General features: G+C 44.7%; 1 protein-coding gene across 7 annotated transcripts in view; it reads right to left on the reverse strand.

Moving 5' to 3' along the window:
- LOC105490615 (calcium/calmodulin dependent protein kinase ID) overlaps positions 1-14,849 on the reverse strand; it is a 491,371-nt gene that overhangs the window by 171,275 nt on the left and 305,247 nt on the right. Inside the window, exon 1 of one of the 7 annotated variants that reach the window (XM_071070485.1) lies at positions 89-144. The exons of the other annotated variants lie outside the window; for them this stretch is intronic. Coding sequence (XP_070926586.1) covers positions 89-129 — 41 coding nt within the window. The 5' untranslated portion in view covers positions 130-144. Of the gene's footprint in view, positions 1-88; positions 145-14,849 lie in introns of those variants that run through there. 7 annotated transcript variants of the gene reach the window in all.

Below are 14,849 nucleotides of genomic sequence, written 5' to 3' on the forward strand. Positions count from 1 at the left end.
ATGGCAAATGTGGAAAATTTTTAAAAAAAGAAAAAGAAAAAGAAAAGCACAAAAGAGGAGAGGAGAAAAAAAGTTCAGCATTTCTCACTTTTTCCATTCCATCATTTTACTGAGCTCCAGGGCATCCATGGCAGCAATTATGAGGTATTCAGAGGAAGGAAAACATCACAAAATCCCTTTCCTTGGTATTGCTATTCTCTAGTAACGGGCATTGACCCACCTACATTATGGACGCCAGATGAAGACAAGGGATGGAAGAAAATATAATCGGAAGGGAGAGACAAGAGTGAAACTGATTATAAGAGAGGATGAGGTGGGGATAGCGAGGCATTGATTGCCCTGCAATGTGCAAGGAGGAATTTACGTCAATGTGCCGCAATCAGCTTCCGGTCCGTTTTTCAGGCACTTCCGGGTTCACAGTCTAGTCTGTGAAAGGCCTCTCTCCACAGGCAAAGGCCATAGAGGACTAGGTCTTTCACCACCCACCACTGTCACTCTAAGCAGCCCAGAAAGTTGAAATTTTATTCACACAAAAAGAGAGGCTATGGTTCCCTGGCATGAAATTGCCTCAAAAGTATCTGAAAGTTATTGTGGGGTCTTGGCAAACACTCCTGTTTGTCTAAGTAAACATTTATGTTTTTTCGAAATTGAAAAAAAATCATTTCCTCCTTACTAGGGTCAAATTCTTGTTTTCTCACATTATAAGCAGTGTGGGAAATAATGCTGAGAAAACTGGGATATCGTCAGTCACAAGAGCAGTGACGGCACTGAAATATTGGCCAGATGGTATTAAAAGCAATACCTTTCATTTTAATAAACAGGTACATTTGCAGGTGTTATTTCATTCTGCAATAGCCTTATAAAGTAGGCATTATTATTCCTATCTCACAGACGATCATTCACAGTTTATAACCACTTAATTGTTCTCCTCAGCTCCCTCTGGTCTCACTCTCTTCCTATCCATTCCCATGCTGTCTCCCGAGTGATCTCTCCAAAATATAGAACTGATAAAACTTCTTAGCTTGAAATCCACCTGCTCCCTGTAGTATAGGAGAAAGTTCAAACAACGGCATGGCTTATAAGTCACTTGTTACTTGTGAAATGGGAAAAGTTCCCCTATCCCACTCGCAGGGCGTGCGACAGGGGGAGTGGCTCACTTCCTCAGTGCCAGCTGTTGATACCCCTAGGGGAGCATGCAGATGGGCAGGTTGTGGGTCTCCGATCCCATAGCAGAATCTAGGGGTGAATGCTTACTGCTCCACAAGCCCCCATGGGCGTGTGTTACAGGGTGCTCTTTTAGTTTTGTCATCTGTAAGCGGCTTGTGTTAATCAGCTCTATTAGACCCTCTGCCTTATCACAAGGACAGAGGGCTTTCTGTATCCTGGGGTTCCTGCCTTGGTGTACTGGAAAACCGGATCACACATGGGCTTGGAGAATGAGTGCAAAGTTTTTTATGGAGTGGTAGCTCTCGGTGAGGTGGATGGGGAGGGCAGAAGGGGGATGGAGTGGGAAGGTGTTTTTCTCCTGCAGTCGTGCTGCCCAGCAGCTGGGCTCTCCTCTGACTGCCCTAGCCAAACTCCACGTCGTTCTGCCGGTTGATGGCCTGATGGCATCTTCTGGTGCCTGTGTGTCTGCTGGTGCATTCCTCTTGATGTCCAGCCACTTGTGTGCGTGCCCACTAGGGTCTCAGAGTTTTTATAGCCACAGGATGGGGACATAGTGGGCCAGGGTAGTCTTGGGGAATGCAACATTTGGGCACAAAAACAGAAATGCCTGTCCTCACCTAGTTCCGTGGGCACGGGCCTGGGGGTGGAGTCCTAGGCACGGACCATGCCCTTCCCTCCCCAGCACTTCCCTCCCCCCATCCCCTATCATTTGGTCTTTACTTGCCCATCCCACATCATCTTCCACCCCTGCCCCACACCAACATTTTACTGAACCCAGGCAGCTCTCGCACACCCCGCCCTCCCCAACCATGTACACCTTCTTCTCTGAGTGTGCTCATCACTCTCCTATCTTCTTATGAAAATACTCATCCTTTAAGACTCAGTGCTCTATCACCTCCACTGAGAACCCTTTGCTGTTTCTCACAGCTTGCAGCACCAATCACCTTTCCTCTGGGCCACCCCAGTTCTTTGTTTTTTTTGAGACAGAGTCTCGTTCTGTCACCCGGGTTTTGTATTTTTGGTAGAGATGGGGTTTCACCATGTTGACCAGGATGGTCTCAATCTCTTGACCTCGTGATCAGCCTGCCTCAGCCTCCCAAGGTGCCGGGATTATAGGCGTGACCACTGTGCCTGGCCAGAAAGGTGCTTTTAAAAAGTTCTTGATGAAAATCATTAACAAAGTTCACCAAGTTTACCAAAATATATGCATAAAAGTGCACACAAAAAGAAATGCATACTGATTAGTGGAATTGCACAAGCAATCAAGAGATTAGCTTGCATCTTAGCTCTGATACATCTAACTACAAGACTTTGAACAAGTCGTTAAATACTTTCTGATTTGACTTCCTCATTTGTTAAATGAACATCGAAATATGTCATCTTGTTATTTTTCTATCCACATTTATATACATGTGTTTATATAAAAATATGTTATATATACACACACACACGTAACATATTACTGTATAGTTAGAGATCTTGTGTTATAGACAATAGGCCGCTTCAGGAAATGAGCAGAATTCAAAATCCTAAGCTTCAAATCACCTCTCTTTGCTGCCAGAAGATGGAGCTATACTCAATGGGCAACTAAGGAGCCAAGACTATGATACCTAAATCAACTAAGCTCTTAAGTCTGTAAGCTAGTTTTGTTGTCATTTTTTAAAGATTAAGTACTACATGTTGATACTCGCTGTGAAGTGAATTTTTCCTTGAATCCTTATAAACCAACAAATGACAATAAAAACCCTTGTGCACAAATGGCAGTTTTCTCTTTGAGACAGGGTCTCTCTGTCACCCAGGCTGGAGGGCAGTGGTATGGTTTCAGTTCACTGCAAACCTCGGCCTCCTGGGCTCAAGTGATCCTCCCACCTCAGTCTCCCAAGTAGCTGGGACCACAGGCATTTGCCACCACACCCAGCTAACTTCGGTATCTTTTTGCAGAGACGGGATTTCACCACCTTACCCAGGCTGGTCCTGAGGTATTTTCTTAAGAGCACCCCAGGCCTCCTTAGTACAATGCAGGTACCCAGTGTGGGGGCATAGCCAGCACTCATATGTGTAGGGATGCAGGGCTAGAGCCTGTAATGGTCCCACAGGAGGGGCATCAACGAGCCGGTTCTGTCTCTGACCCTATGACCACGTTCTGGCCACACCACCTTTCTGGGTCTCAGTTTCCTTGTCTAGAAATTAACCAGCCAGACCGGAAAGTCTCCAAGGTCTTTTCCAACTCTAACAATCAATGAATCTAAACTTATAATGAGGCAGCTTGCACTAAGGTATATATGAGAACCATCAAGTTTGATTCTAAGCCCATATTCAGTGTTGTCTGGAATAGTCCTTGCTACACAGAACCTGGTGACAACTTGTGCATCAATAGGTTCTTCATCTGCACAGACAAGTTTGTCAGCTGGACACAGAACAGAACTGCTTGAGACATGAAGTTGTTTACACAGAAAAGACCTGCTTTTCCTTTTCCCACATCAGCATCCACAATGTCTGGACCAATACAGAAATGCCCAAGTGATTTATTTGCTCTTGTCTAGAACGGTTCTAGAGGTCCAGCTGAGGCTTGGTGGTCTTTAGACCAAAGGAGAGATAAGTTAGGTCCAATTCAGTGTGAAAAATCTAGTGCTTGGTACATACCAATACTCAAGGAATGTTCATGAAAGAAAGAAAGAATGAATGAATGAATGAATGAATGAATGAACGAATGAACAATTAATTCTCGCCTTCCAAAAGTCGTACAGACTACAGACATTCCAAAGCTACATACTGGTAGGGAAAAAGGTTCTAAGATTTGACTGTATATTTCTTTCCTATTTCTGTTACCATCCATGAAAAGTTACCAGTGAATGGGTGATATGGTCTGAATATTTGTTCTTGCCCAAATCTCATCTTAAATTTTAATCAACAATGCTTGAAGGTGGGGTCTGGAGGGCAGTGTTCAAGTCATGGGGGTGGATCCCTCATGACTTGGTGCTGTCTTTGAGACAGTGGCTTCTTGTGTGGCACCTCCCCCTCCCACTCTCTCATGTTCCTGCTTTCGCCGTGTGACATGCCTGCTCCCCCTCTGTCTTCCACCATGAGTGTAAGTTTCCTGAGGTCTCCCTAAAAGCCGAGCAGATGCAGGTTCTGCAGTCTGTACGTACAGGAAACACGGTGCTTCCTGTACAGACTGCAGAACCATGAGCCAATTAAACGTCTTTTCTTACAAATTACCCAGTCTCAGTTATTTCTTCTTTTTTTTTTTTTGAGACAGAGTCTCGCTCTGTAGCGCAGGCTGGAGTACAGTGGTGCGATCTCAGCTTACTGCAATCTCCGCCTCCCGGGTTCATGCCATTCTCCTGCCTCAGCCTCCCAAGTAGCTGGGACTATAGGTGTCCGCCACCACGCCCGGCTAATTTTTTGTATTTTTAGTAGAGACGTGGTTTCACCACGTTAGCCAGGATGGTCTCGATCTCCTGACTTCATGATCTGCCCACCTCGGCTTCCCAAAGTGCTGGGATTACAGGCGTGAGCCACCACACCTGGCCAGGTATTTCTTTATAGCAATGCAAGAATAGCCTAATCCAGTGGGTCTCAGGCTCAGATACATGCTAGAATTATCTGAGGAGTTCCAAATATACTAATAACTGGACCACTTCTGGAGATTATGATTTAACTGGCCTGCGGTGTGGCCTAGGCATAACAATAGTTTCTCCAATGATTCAAATGTGCAGCGAAGTTTGAGAACCACTGGTAAATCATTTATTACTAAATTACGGAGAACCTTAGGTCATGGGAGAGGATTCAACTTTAGATACTTCAGAGTTGGTAATTTCATGGCTTCCATGCCCATTTTAAATTTATCTAGGTTGAATACATTTATTTGATAGTAAGTCTGATTTTTTTTTTTTTTTTTTTTTTTTTTGAGACGGAGTCTCGCTCTGTCGCCCAGGCTGGAGTGCAGTGGCCTGATCTCAGCTCACTGCAAGCTCCGCCTCCCGGGTTCACGCCATTCTCCTGCCTCAGCCTCCCGAGTAGCTGGGACTACAGGCGCCCGCCACCTTGCCCAGCTAGTTTTTTTTTTGTAGTTTTAGTAGAGACGGGGTTTCACTGTGTTCACCAGGATGGTCTCGATCTCCTGACCTCGTGATCCACCCGTCTCGGCCTCCCAAAGTGCTGGGATTACAGGCTTGAGCCACCGCGCCTGGCCCAATAAGTCTGATTTTTAAAGGTACGATCCAGGGTGTCCTAAGGATAAAGATTTAAGGCTACATGGTCAACCCATTACTCCTCTCAGGATAAGACTATGAAAAAATAACATTTCTTAGCAAGTATCATAGTATTAGCAACTAATATTTCTTATCAAGTAGTATTAGTAGTATTTGTTCTACTATTTCTTAGTAAGGCTTTGAAACACTAACACATTTAAAGGAATATTATCATTTCCTTCTTTTAACCTTTTGGTAACTTTTTGTCGAAGGGTAATATATATTTCTGTGGACATTTTAAACATGAGAATGAGCACCAAGTGTCTTGGAAAACATTAAGGTGCTTATCCACCTTGGAACAGAGATTAACTCTCGCAGCTTGGATTTTCTAGCTTCACTGATGTGAGAACACACACACCCAAAATCACCTTAGAAAGGGAAATCTCAGAAAGCTTGTTTCAGATTCACTGTGGATGCTTACAATGTGAATTTAGAAGCTATTCCTGTATGAAATACTGTTAATGACACAGAACTGCTGGGGTGTATCCTGCAGCTTCCTCACATACTCTGTACCCCAGACTGAAGATGCTGGGCTTGAATTCAGGAAGCATCTTCGAGGCTTCTAGCTGTGAACACTTGCATCTGTATGAGGATAAGTCAGTGGAAGGGAACCAAAATAATGCACTGGAATCTAGGGGAAAGGTATCGTTTCTTTTTTCTTTCCTACCACTAATGTCCTGTGCTTTCTCTGTGCTGATACCCACATGGAAGGGTCCATATTTCACAACTCAAACCCATGACTACGCCAAGCCAACAGGTGCCCTGAATACCCCCTACTGAAATCGGAGGACCCAGGGCTGCTCTTTTATTCAAACTAGATAATGAAACATCAGGAACACAGGCCAAAATGATTCTGGGCATCGCACTAAAGCTACTGGGGTATGGCAACATTTACTTAGAAAGTGGGAAGCCAATTGTAAAAGAAAAAGATGAAATGAAAATAGTAAGACGAAGAAGAGAGAGGGAAGTCTGTTTTGAACAACCATCTAATATCAGTTCACTGTCAGACTTAGGGGGATTGAACTTTTACTGTAAAATGTTCCTCATCATTCTAGGAAAGTGCCCACATTCAGAGATGATGGTGCAGAATTGAGTGTTCTTTAATTTTCGCACATCAGTAATTAACACTGTCACATGGTTGGCTCAGATCACACTCAGACTTCAGATAACCAGGCACATCCCAATGGAAGAAAACATCTTTCAAGTACTCATATGTTGAGAATGAATGAGGGTGTCTGTGGTTCATTGTATGCGTGTTTTTAAATATAGTATCTTATCTTCTGATCATCTCTATCAGTGTGAATAGTAAGAACAACTCTGTGCTTTGGTTTGAATATTTGTTTCTGCCAACACTCACATTGAAATGCAATCCCTAATGTGGCAGCATCGGGAGGTGGGGCCTTTTAGAGGTGACTGAATAGCGAGGGTTCTGCCCTTATGAATAGATTAACCCATTTGTGGATTAATGGGTCATCACAAGAGTGGGCTGGTGGTTTTTTAAGAGGAAGGGAGACCTAGCTAGCATATGAGCACACTCAGCCCCCCAAGCCATGTGATGACCCACAATGCCTCAGGACTCTGCAGAAAGAGTCCCCCACAGCAAGAAGGTTCTCACTAGATGCAGCCCCTCCACCTTGGACTTCCCAGCCTCCATAGCTGTAAGAAATAAAGAAAAGGTTCTTTATAAATTACCCAGTTTCAGTTATTTTGATACAAGTTATGGAAAACGAACTAAGACACTGTATTCTTTCTTAAGAAAGAATGAATTTCTTCATAACTGAGATTAGAGTCACAATTAGAAAGAGCAGCATGTTTTGCTTCGATTTTTTTTTTAAACGAGGGGTGTGTAATACACATCCACCTCTCCAAATGGCAGTTTTATGATAGATCAGTGTTAAATGCTGACGTGGTCTGAGCTTATACTTTTATTATATCCTGCTAATAAAAGATTATGATCAAGGATGTCAACTCAAGAAACTTCCCAGTGTGACCTCCAGGGCTATTTGCAAATTCTCAGGAATGACATTACAAATAGGTTGTGGCTAATAAAGTTTTCTATCCCAGAGTTTAAAGGGAATTTACAAAAGCAATTGTGTCAAGAAGGATGAGGGGCCAGAAGAAATCCAGCCACATGGAATGTCCCTGACAATGACCCAAGAGTAGCCGGGGAGACAGAGTGTGGCCATTGCTGCTCTCCTGCGTTCAGCAGCACAGCCGATGTGCCCAGGTGGTGGCCGCAGTCTGCAAGCCAAAGAGCAGGGAGGGCTGGGCCAGGATGAGATCACACAGGGGCCACTGAGTATCTTGTAGGCAGTGCCAGGCATAAAGATCTTTTCCTCCAAGCATCAGATCATATTAGTCCTGTGGCTGGATTCCATTAAGGTCACTTCTGACCAGTGCTTTTTCCGTCTGGTTCACCCCAACTCCTCCAGATTCTCAACCACTACTTGGAAAATGTAATGAAATACAATCTGCCCAGGCCCCACTGCAATCAACACCCAACGTGAACAGCAATATGTTAACGTGTGTTCTCACTGACACAATTTAGAATAAATGTTATAAAATTGAAATTATAAATTCATGCTAGAATTCTTACCGTGTATGTACTGGGTTCTACCTAAGAATTTATTGTTAAAGAAGACTCTACCACTGAAAAGTGAAGAAAAGTAAACAAACAAACAAACAGAATAAAGGTGGGGGCAAGGGAGTGGAAGGAACCAGTGTAATCAACAATTCAAAAGTGAAATCAAAATTCCCCACTCCAACTAGTGAAGACTATTACCGACACATTTTCAAATACGAAGGGAAGATCTTCCCTCAAAAAGTTATTTCCAAAAATGGTAATGAGCTCCTTTGTCCTAAATCTTTGGCCTCTTTACAGTTTCTTTAAAAACAAAAACGAAGTTGTCTAGGCAGTATGGCTCACACCTGTAATCCCAGCACTTTGCAAGGCCAAGGCTGGAGGATCACTTGAACCCAGGAGTTTGAGACCAGCCTGGACAACATGGTGAAATCCTCTCTCTCCAAAACATACATACATACATACATACATACATACATACATACATACACACACACACACACACACACACCAGCTGGGTGTGGTGGCACATGCCTGTGGTCCCAGCTACCCAGGAGGCTAAAGTGGGAGGATCGCCTGAGACTGGGAAGTTGAGGCTGCAATGAATCATGACTGCACCACTGCCCTCCAGCCTGGGTGACAGAGTGAGACCCCATTTCAAAAACATAAATAAAATAAAAGCTGTGTTAAAATCAGGAAGAAGCCAACAGTGTGCCAATGGTGGAGATGTATGCACACACAAATCTGTCTGTACGTAGGCATATATGTCTGGCCGCCCTCCTTAAGCCCAGTTTAAAGTCCCACAGTGTTGAAGTTGCTATCTCATCACAGGTGGGACTCGGGGGGCACAGCCAGCACTGTTTAACTTACTAGGCAGGCAGAGAACCTGGCAGAATGATTTATCTCAGGGGGAGGATGCTGAGAACAGTGGAGGGGTAAAGAAACAGTGGGAGGAAGGTGGAGGTGGGAGCAAACTGCGGTGCCTCCTAAAAAGCCGGCAAAAGCCTGTGTCCAGATTCATTCCCAGTCTCATGAAGCCCCGTGGGGATGTGTGACGGTTAATCCAGGGAGCCTTAGGGGAAGCAAACTCGAATCTGGGGAAGGAAGACTGGCAGGTGAAGGACCCTACAGTAAGGGTGTGGGGCGAGATGAACCCCCTGATGGGTTTTTTTCTCCCATGCATCCTTTTCCCCTCTCTTTTAATCCTTATCGGGTGAGCGATGATGCTGCTGGTGGACTAAGTGTCTGCAGAGCTAATGTTTTTGATAACAAATAAACACATCGAAGCTCTGCTTAATACAACAGCCGCTTGGACATCACAAGAGAACACGGCACAAGGAGGCTCCAGCTGCACTGCAGATTGAAGCGAGTGGAGTGGGCAGGGGAGGGGCAGGGAGGACACAGTCTGTTATGATCCCTGCTGCCCTTTCGCCATGTCCACTGCACGTGAGAGCCCCTTGAGCGGCATCGCGGCATGTTGTGTGCAGACAGCTCACAGAAAACTCACAAAGCTAGGCTTCATAAAACAGAGAGGGGACCCAGGAGTGCCAGGCATGAGGCTAGGCAGCAGGGCCCTGAAGATAGATAAAACACAGTCCCTGAAACCAGGTGGCTCCCAGGCCAGTGTGAGAAGACAGAGGTGTACGTAAACATCATGACACGGCACGACCAATGTCCTGCCAGAGAGCCAGACACAGGGCTATGCAGGCACAGCCCTGCCCTGGCATCTGGCCCTGCCCTGGGTGCGCTGGTCGGGCTGTACCCCAGGATCAGTCTACACTCTGGTCTGGACCGGTGAGCCCCGCACAGGAAGGCAAAGGAACAGAGCACGTCAGAGAGAGGGAACCGCATCAGCTAGGGCAGAGAAGCATGAGGGGGCTGCAGCCAAACACAACACTCAGGTGGATGGCAGCCCCTCCAAGGGTAGAGGAGGGACTACCGTGAGGGCCTTCGTCACCAAGGCCACCTGTGCGGGTTTTACGCTAAAGGAACTAAAAAGTAATATGCCAAGTGTAAAACTTCAGCTACAGAAAAACTAAAGGTGGTATTTTGTCTTGCAGGGATGCCGAAGCTGAACACTATGAAATTGTTCCTGGGAAACTCTGCTTGGAGCCCTGACCCTCTTGCTCCCACTCATGGGGTCACTTGAGACTTGGAACTTCACTTTACTCCACTTTTAATTTCCCAAGTGACAAGTTCATAGACAGTTTTCTCTTTCATCATGAACAAGTGGAGAAAGTCGATTTGACCAGAGTGTAAATGCCGAGATCTCCTTGGAGAATGAGTTGGAGTTAGGAGCTCTTCAGAGGGAATGACGGCAAAACGCATCCTGCAAAATGTCAACTTCATTACTCTTTTCACCAACATTTTTTTTGTTGTTTTTAAAGAAAAGGGAGACTGTCAGAGGAAAACAAACAAACAAACAAACAAACAAACCATGATCTGTCATTATCTGGGGTCTCTTTCTTTGGCGTATTCCTATAGCTCCAGAATTAGAATACCACTGACTGAATACCTGTGTCTTCAGGAAATATCCTGTACATGTCTGAAAGATGTTCTCCTCTTCAACAACAAACACCTTGAATGCAGAATGCACCAGCTACTTGCTGGAACCTCTGTGGATGCAGAGGGGATCGGCCTCAACCCATATCGAGCTTCCATGGGCTCCTCCCGCACCCAGCTCCTGGCCATTTGCCAGCTGGCCTCCCCTTTCTTTCAGACACATGTCCGTCTACCTGCCGGCTCTTTTCTTCCTATGTTAACATTCACTCACACTTGGAACCTGACAACACAGCGCAGAGTCAAGGTAATGAACTCTTTGTGTAAACTGCCTCTTTGTGTTAGTGTGTACCCCACCTTGGCAAAGCACAGATTGTAAAAGATATCGAGTTGCTGGATGTGGCAGTACGTGCCTGTCATCCCAGTTACTCAACAGGCAAAGTGAGAGGCCTGTTTGAAGCCGGGAGGTCAAGACCAGCCTGGGCAACATAGTAAAACCTGGTCTGTAAAAACATTTTTAAAAATTAGTTGAGCATGGTGGAGGGTGTCTGTAGTTTCAGCTACTCAGAAGGCTGAGGCAGGTGGATGACTTGAGCCCAGGAGGTCAAGGCTATGACTGCACCACTGCACTCCAGTCTGGGCAACAGAGCAAGACCCTGTCTCTAAAAAATTAAAAAATAAATTCGAACAGATGCCTGTTATACAAAATGCCTTCAGATGAACACTAGCCCCTGATCTCCACACATACTAAAAAAGGATCTTTGAAGTGAAGATTAAATAAAAAGAGAGGCCAGGTGTGGTGGCTGACACTTGTAATCACAGCACTTTGGGAGGCTGAGGTGGGTGGAACACCTGAGGTCATGAGTTTGAGACCAGCCTAGCCAACATAGTGTAACCCCTTCTCTACTAAAAATACAAAAATTAGCCAGGTGTGGTGGCACACACCTGTAATCCCAGCTACTCGGGAGGCTGAGGCAGGGGAATCACTTGAATCTGGGGGGCAGAGATTGCAGTGAGCTAAGACCATACCACTTCACTCCAGTCTGGACAAAAGAGCAAAACTTCCTCTCAAAAAAGTAAGTAAGTAAGTGGATGGACGAATGGATGGACGGACGGACGGACGGACGGACGGACGGATGGATGGATGCATGCATGCATGTATGGACGTATGGATGCATGGATGGATGGATGGATGGATGGATGGATGGATGGATAGATGGATGGATGCATGGATGGATGGATGCATGGATGGATGCATGGATGGATGGATGGATGGATGGATAGATGGATGGATGCATGGATGCATGGATGGATGCATGGATGGATGGATGGATGGATGGATGCATGGATGGATGGATGGATGGATGCATGGATGGATGGATGGATGGATGGATGCATGGATGCATGGATGGATGGATGGATGCATGGACGCATGGACGGATGGATGGATGAATGGATGGATGGATGGATGCATGGATGGATACATGGATGGATGGATGGATGGATGGATGGATGGATGGATGCACGGATGGATGGATGGATGGATGGATGGATGGATGGATGGATGGATGCATGGATGGATGGATGCATGGATGCATGCACGGATACATGCATGAATGGATGGCTAGCAAGCGAATGACACTGAAGTCCATCTAGCAGAGTGGCCATTACTGATCATCAGTATCCCCACAGAACACTGAAAACACAACCATTACCAGCTCTTACCCAGTCCTACTGAAATCCCATCGCCAGGCAGGGGGAACCTGGGAATCATGAACTTTTTTAAAAGTCTGTAGTAACTCTAATGATTAGGCAAAATTGGAAGCCAATATTCTAGCCAGCCCTTCACTTACAGATGGGAGAATGTAAATGAAGAATGTAGTGAGTGCTCCACGAACTCTTAGCTAGTCACAATGGCTGTATGTCCTGGAACATAATGTCTTTCTCGTCTATAAAAAGTAGCTTTTTTATAAAGCTATAAATCAAAACAACAAATGATTCAATAAAGAATGTTCTGTCCCCTACCAGGTTGGAATTTTGAATTCTTGGACTCTTCTCAAGATGGCGTCATGGGGAAAGTGGACTTCTCAGCGCTTCACATCCTATCTCTGACTGTCCAGAACTTTGGCCTGCAGATCCAAGCTCCATTTGCACACCTGCCCACAGACCTGCCTTGGCCTAAGGACATCCCACCAGCAGTGCTGCCAGCTCTCAGGAGGAGGGACCCAGGAAGCAGTCCATATGCGCCCCAGAAGTGCATTCAAAGTCCCTTCAGAAGAATTTCTGGGGTCAAGAATTTCTGGGAAGTACCCACCCACAAGCACTGGGTGGAAATACGTCCTTGGCCCCATGTCCTTCACCCTGCAGACATCTCACTCCATGGGAAGGGCATGGCTGGCTCATGGCCAGGACAGAATCTCCTAAAGCAGGGTCTCCTCTTACCCAGGTCTAAGAATGGAACATTCTTCTGGAACACAGAACAATTCCCACCTAATTGAAAATCAGCCTCTCTCCCTTTCAATATATATTCATAGATGGAAATACGTACATATATTTTTACAACAATGGCTTTTCTGCAAAGCATTGGTATACAGAAAATTTTTAATAAAACCGTAATGTGTTTCTAAAGTAAAAGACCAGACCGGGGGACCAGGTGCAGTGGTTAATGCCTGTATTCCCGGCAATTTGGGAGGCCGAGGCGGGAGGATCACCTGAGGTCAGGAGTTTGAGACCAGCCTGGCCAACATGGTGAAACCCCATCTCTACTAAAACTATAAGACTTAGCCAGGCATGGTGACACATGCCTACAATCCCAGCTACTCAGGAGGCTGAGGTAGGAAAATTGCTTGAGCCCGGGAGGCAGAAACTGCAGTGAGCCGAAATCGTGCCACTGCACTCCGGCCTGGGTGACAGAGTGATACTCCGTCTGCAAACAAAATTTAAAAATTACAATTAAAAATAAAAATAAACAAATTAAAAGACTGCAACACAACAACTGAATGATAAAGAGTTTTTAGGTAATAGAGTAATGTCTTATAATTGAGTTGGATTCTGCTATTTCTTTTCTTGTTCAGTCCTATGTTTTTGGTAATAACTATCATTTACTTAGAGCTTAGTATGAGTAGGATACCAGGCTAATCACGTTTCATTTCAATATCTTATGTGGACAACTGGAAACCCTAGGGGAGGGGGCTATTATCCCTGTTTTACAAGGAGGAACTGAGATGCAAGGAGGTTCGGTATTCTCAAGGTCTCACCGTTTGCTCTCTCTGTGGCACATCTTAGAAACCTATGACTGTCTCATTCTTAAGCTCACTTCTTTCTGGCCCCATCAACTGCCTCTGAAATGAAATGTGGATATATTTCTCTACATTTCTTTAAGATGAGTACTTGTCTTTCAGAAAAAAAACTTTTACTATTTCTGTAATATTATAATAATACAAGCTATGTAACAAGACTTTAAAAAATTTCTACTGTATTTGTAATTGTGGTCAGAGAGGGTTCTCTCTGGAGCCACAGAAGTGAGATAGAAGCCATGAATCATTAAGATGAAAGAATATTAAAATGCTTGCTAACATTTCAGGAAACTGTTATGCTAACATAACTTTCTAGGGAAAAATCTTTTAAAATCAACTATAAGAATATTTTCCTTCAGAAATTACCTCCTATGCTAAGGATTCGAGTTTTTATCCAGCTTCCGCATAAAAAGGATTGACAGAATTTTTTAAAGTAAGTAATTCTTCCCATAGCAATTTATTTTTTGTTCAGCAGAAGATTCTAAACAGAAATACTATTTACAATGTTTCAGTTACTTAAAAAACTAGCCATTTATGAGAAATTACAGAAATTCTTCCAGTAGTATGAAAATAGTTTAAAGTCAGACAGCCTCATGGTGAAAGAAGAGAAATAAGCTTTTACATTTTCTTAGGAACATTGATCTCACAGGCAGCATTTTTAGATGCATCGCTGCTAAGTTATTTTTTAAATACTCAGATGGTGTGGCAGACATGACGGTGCTGCCCATCAGCCGTCCAACTCTCTCTCCTTTGGTAAATTCTTGATTTTCATTTGGTGAGCCACATCGCCCCCACGCAACTTGTGCTTTGGGGAACGCTAACTCTACCTCTGTGTAGGACTAGAGCACTTGGCACCAGCCTTAAACAAGAAAGCAATGGGTCTGGACGTCACTGGCAGCCATCTTGTGACCCCAAGAAGGAAGTGACTATGTAACGGAAGCTGTGGAGAGCAGGCAAACATCAGGGCTGAGACCCAGCTCTTCATCTCACTGTTGTTTTACTGAATCAATTCTAACGTAAGCCCACTCTATCTCTGGGAGACCAGATACATCA

Source organism: Macaca nemestrina, chromosome 9 (assembly GCF_043159975.1).
Source record: "Macaca nemestrina isolate mMacNem1 chromosome 9, mMacNem.hap1, whole genome shotgun sequence".
In the NCBI taxonomy this organism is placed as follows: domain Eukaryota; kingdom Metazoa; phylum Chordata; class Mammalia; order Primates; family Cercopithecidae; genus Macaca; species Macaca nemestrina.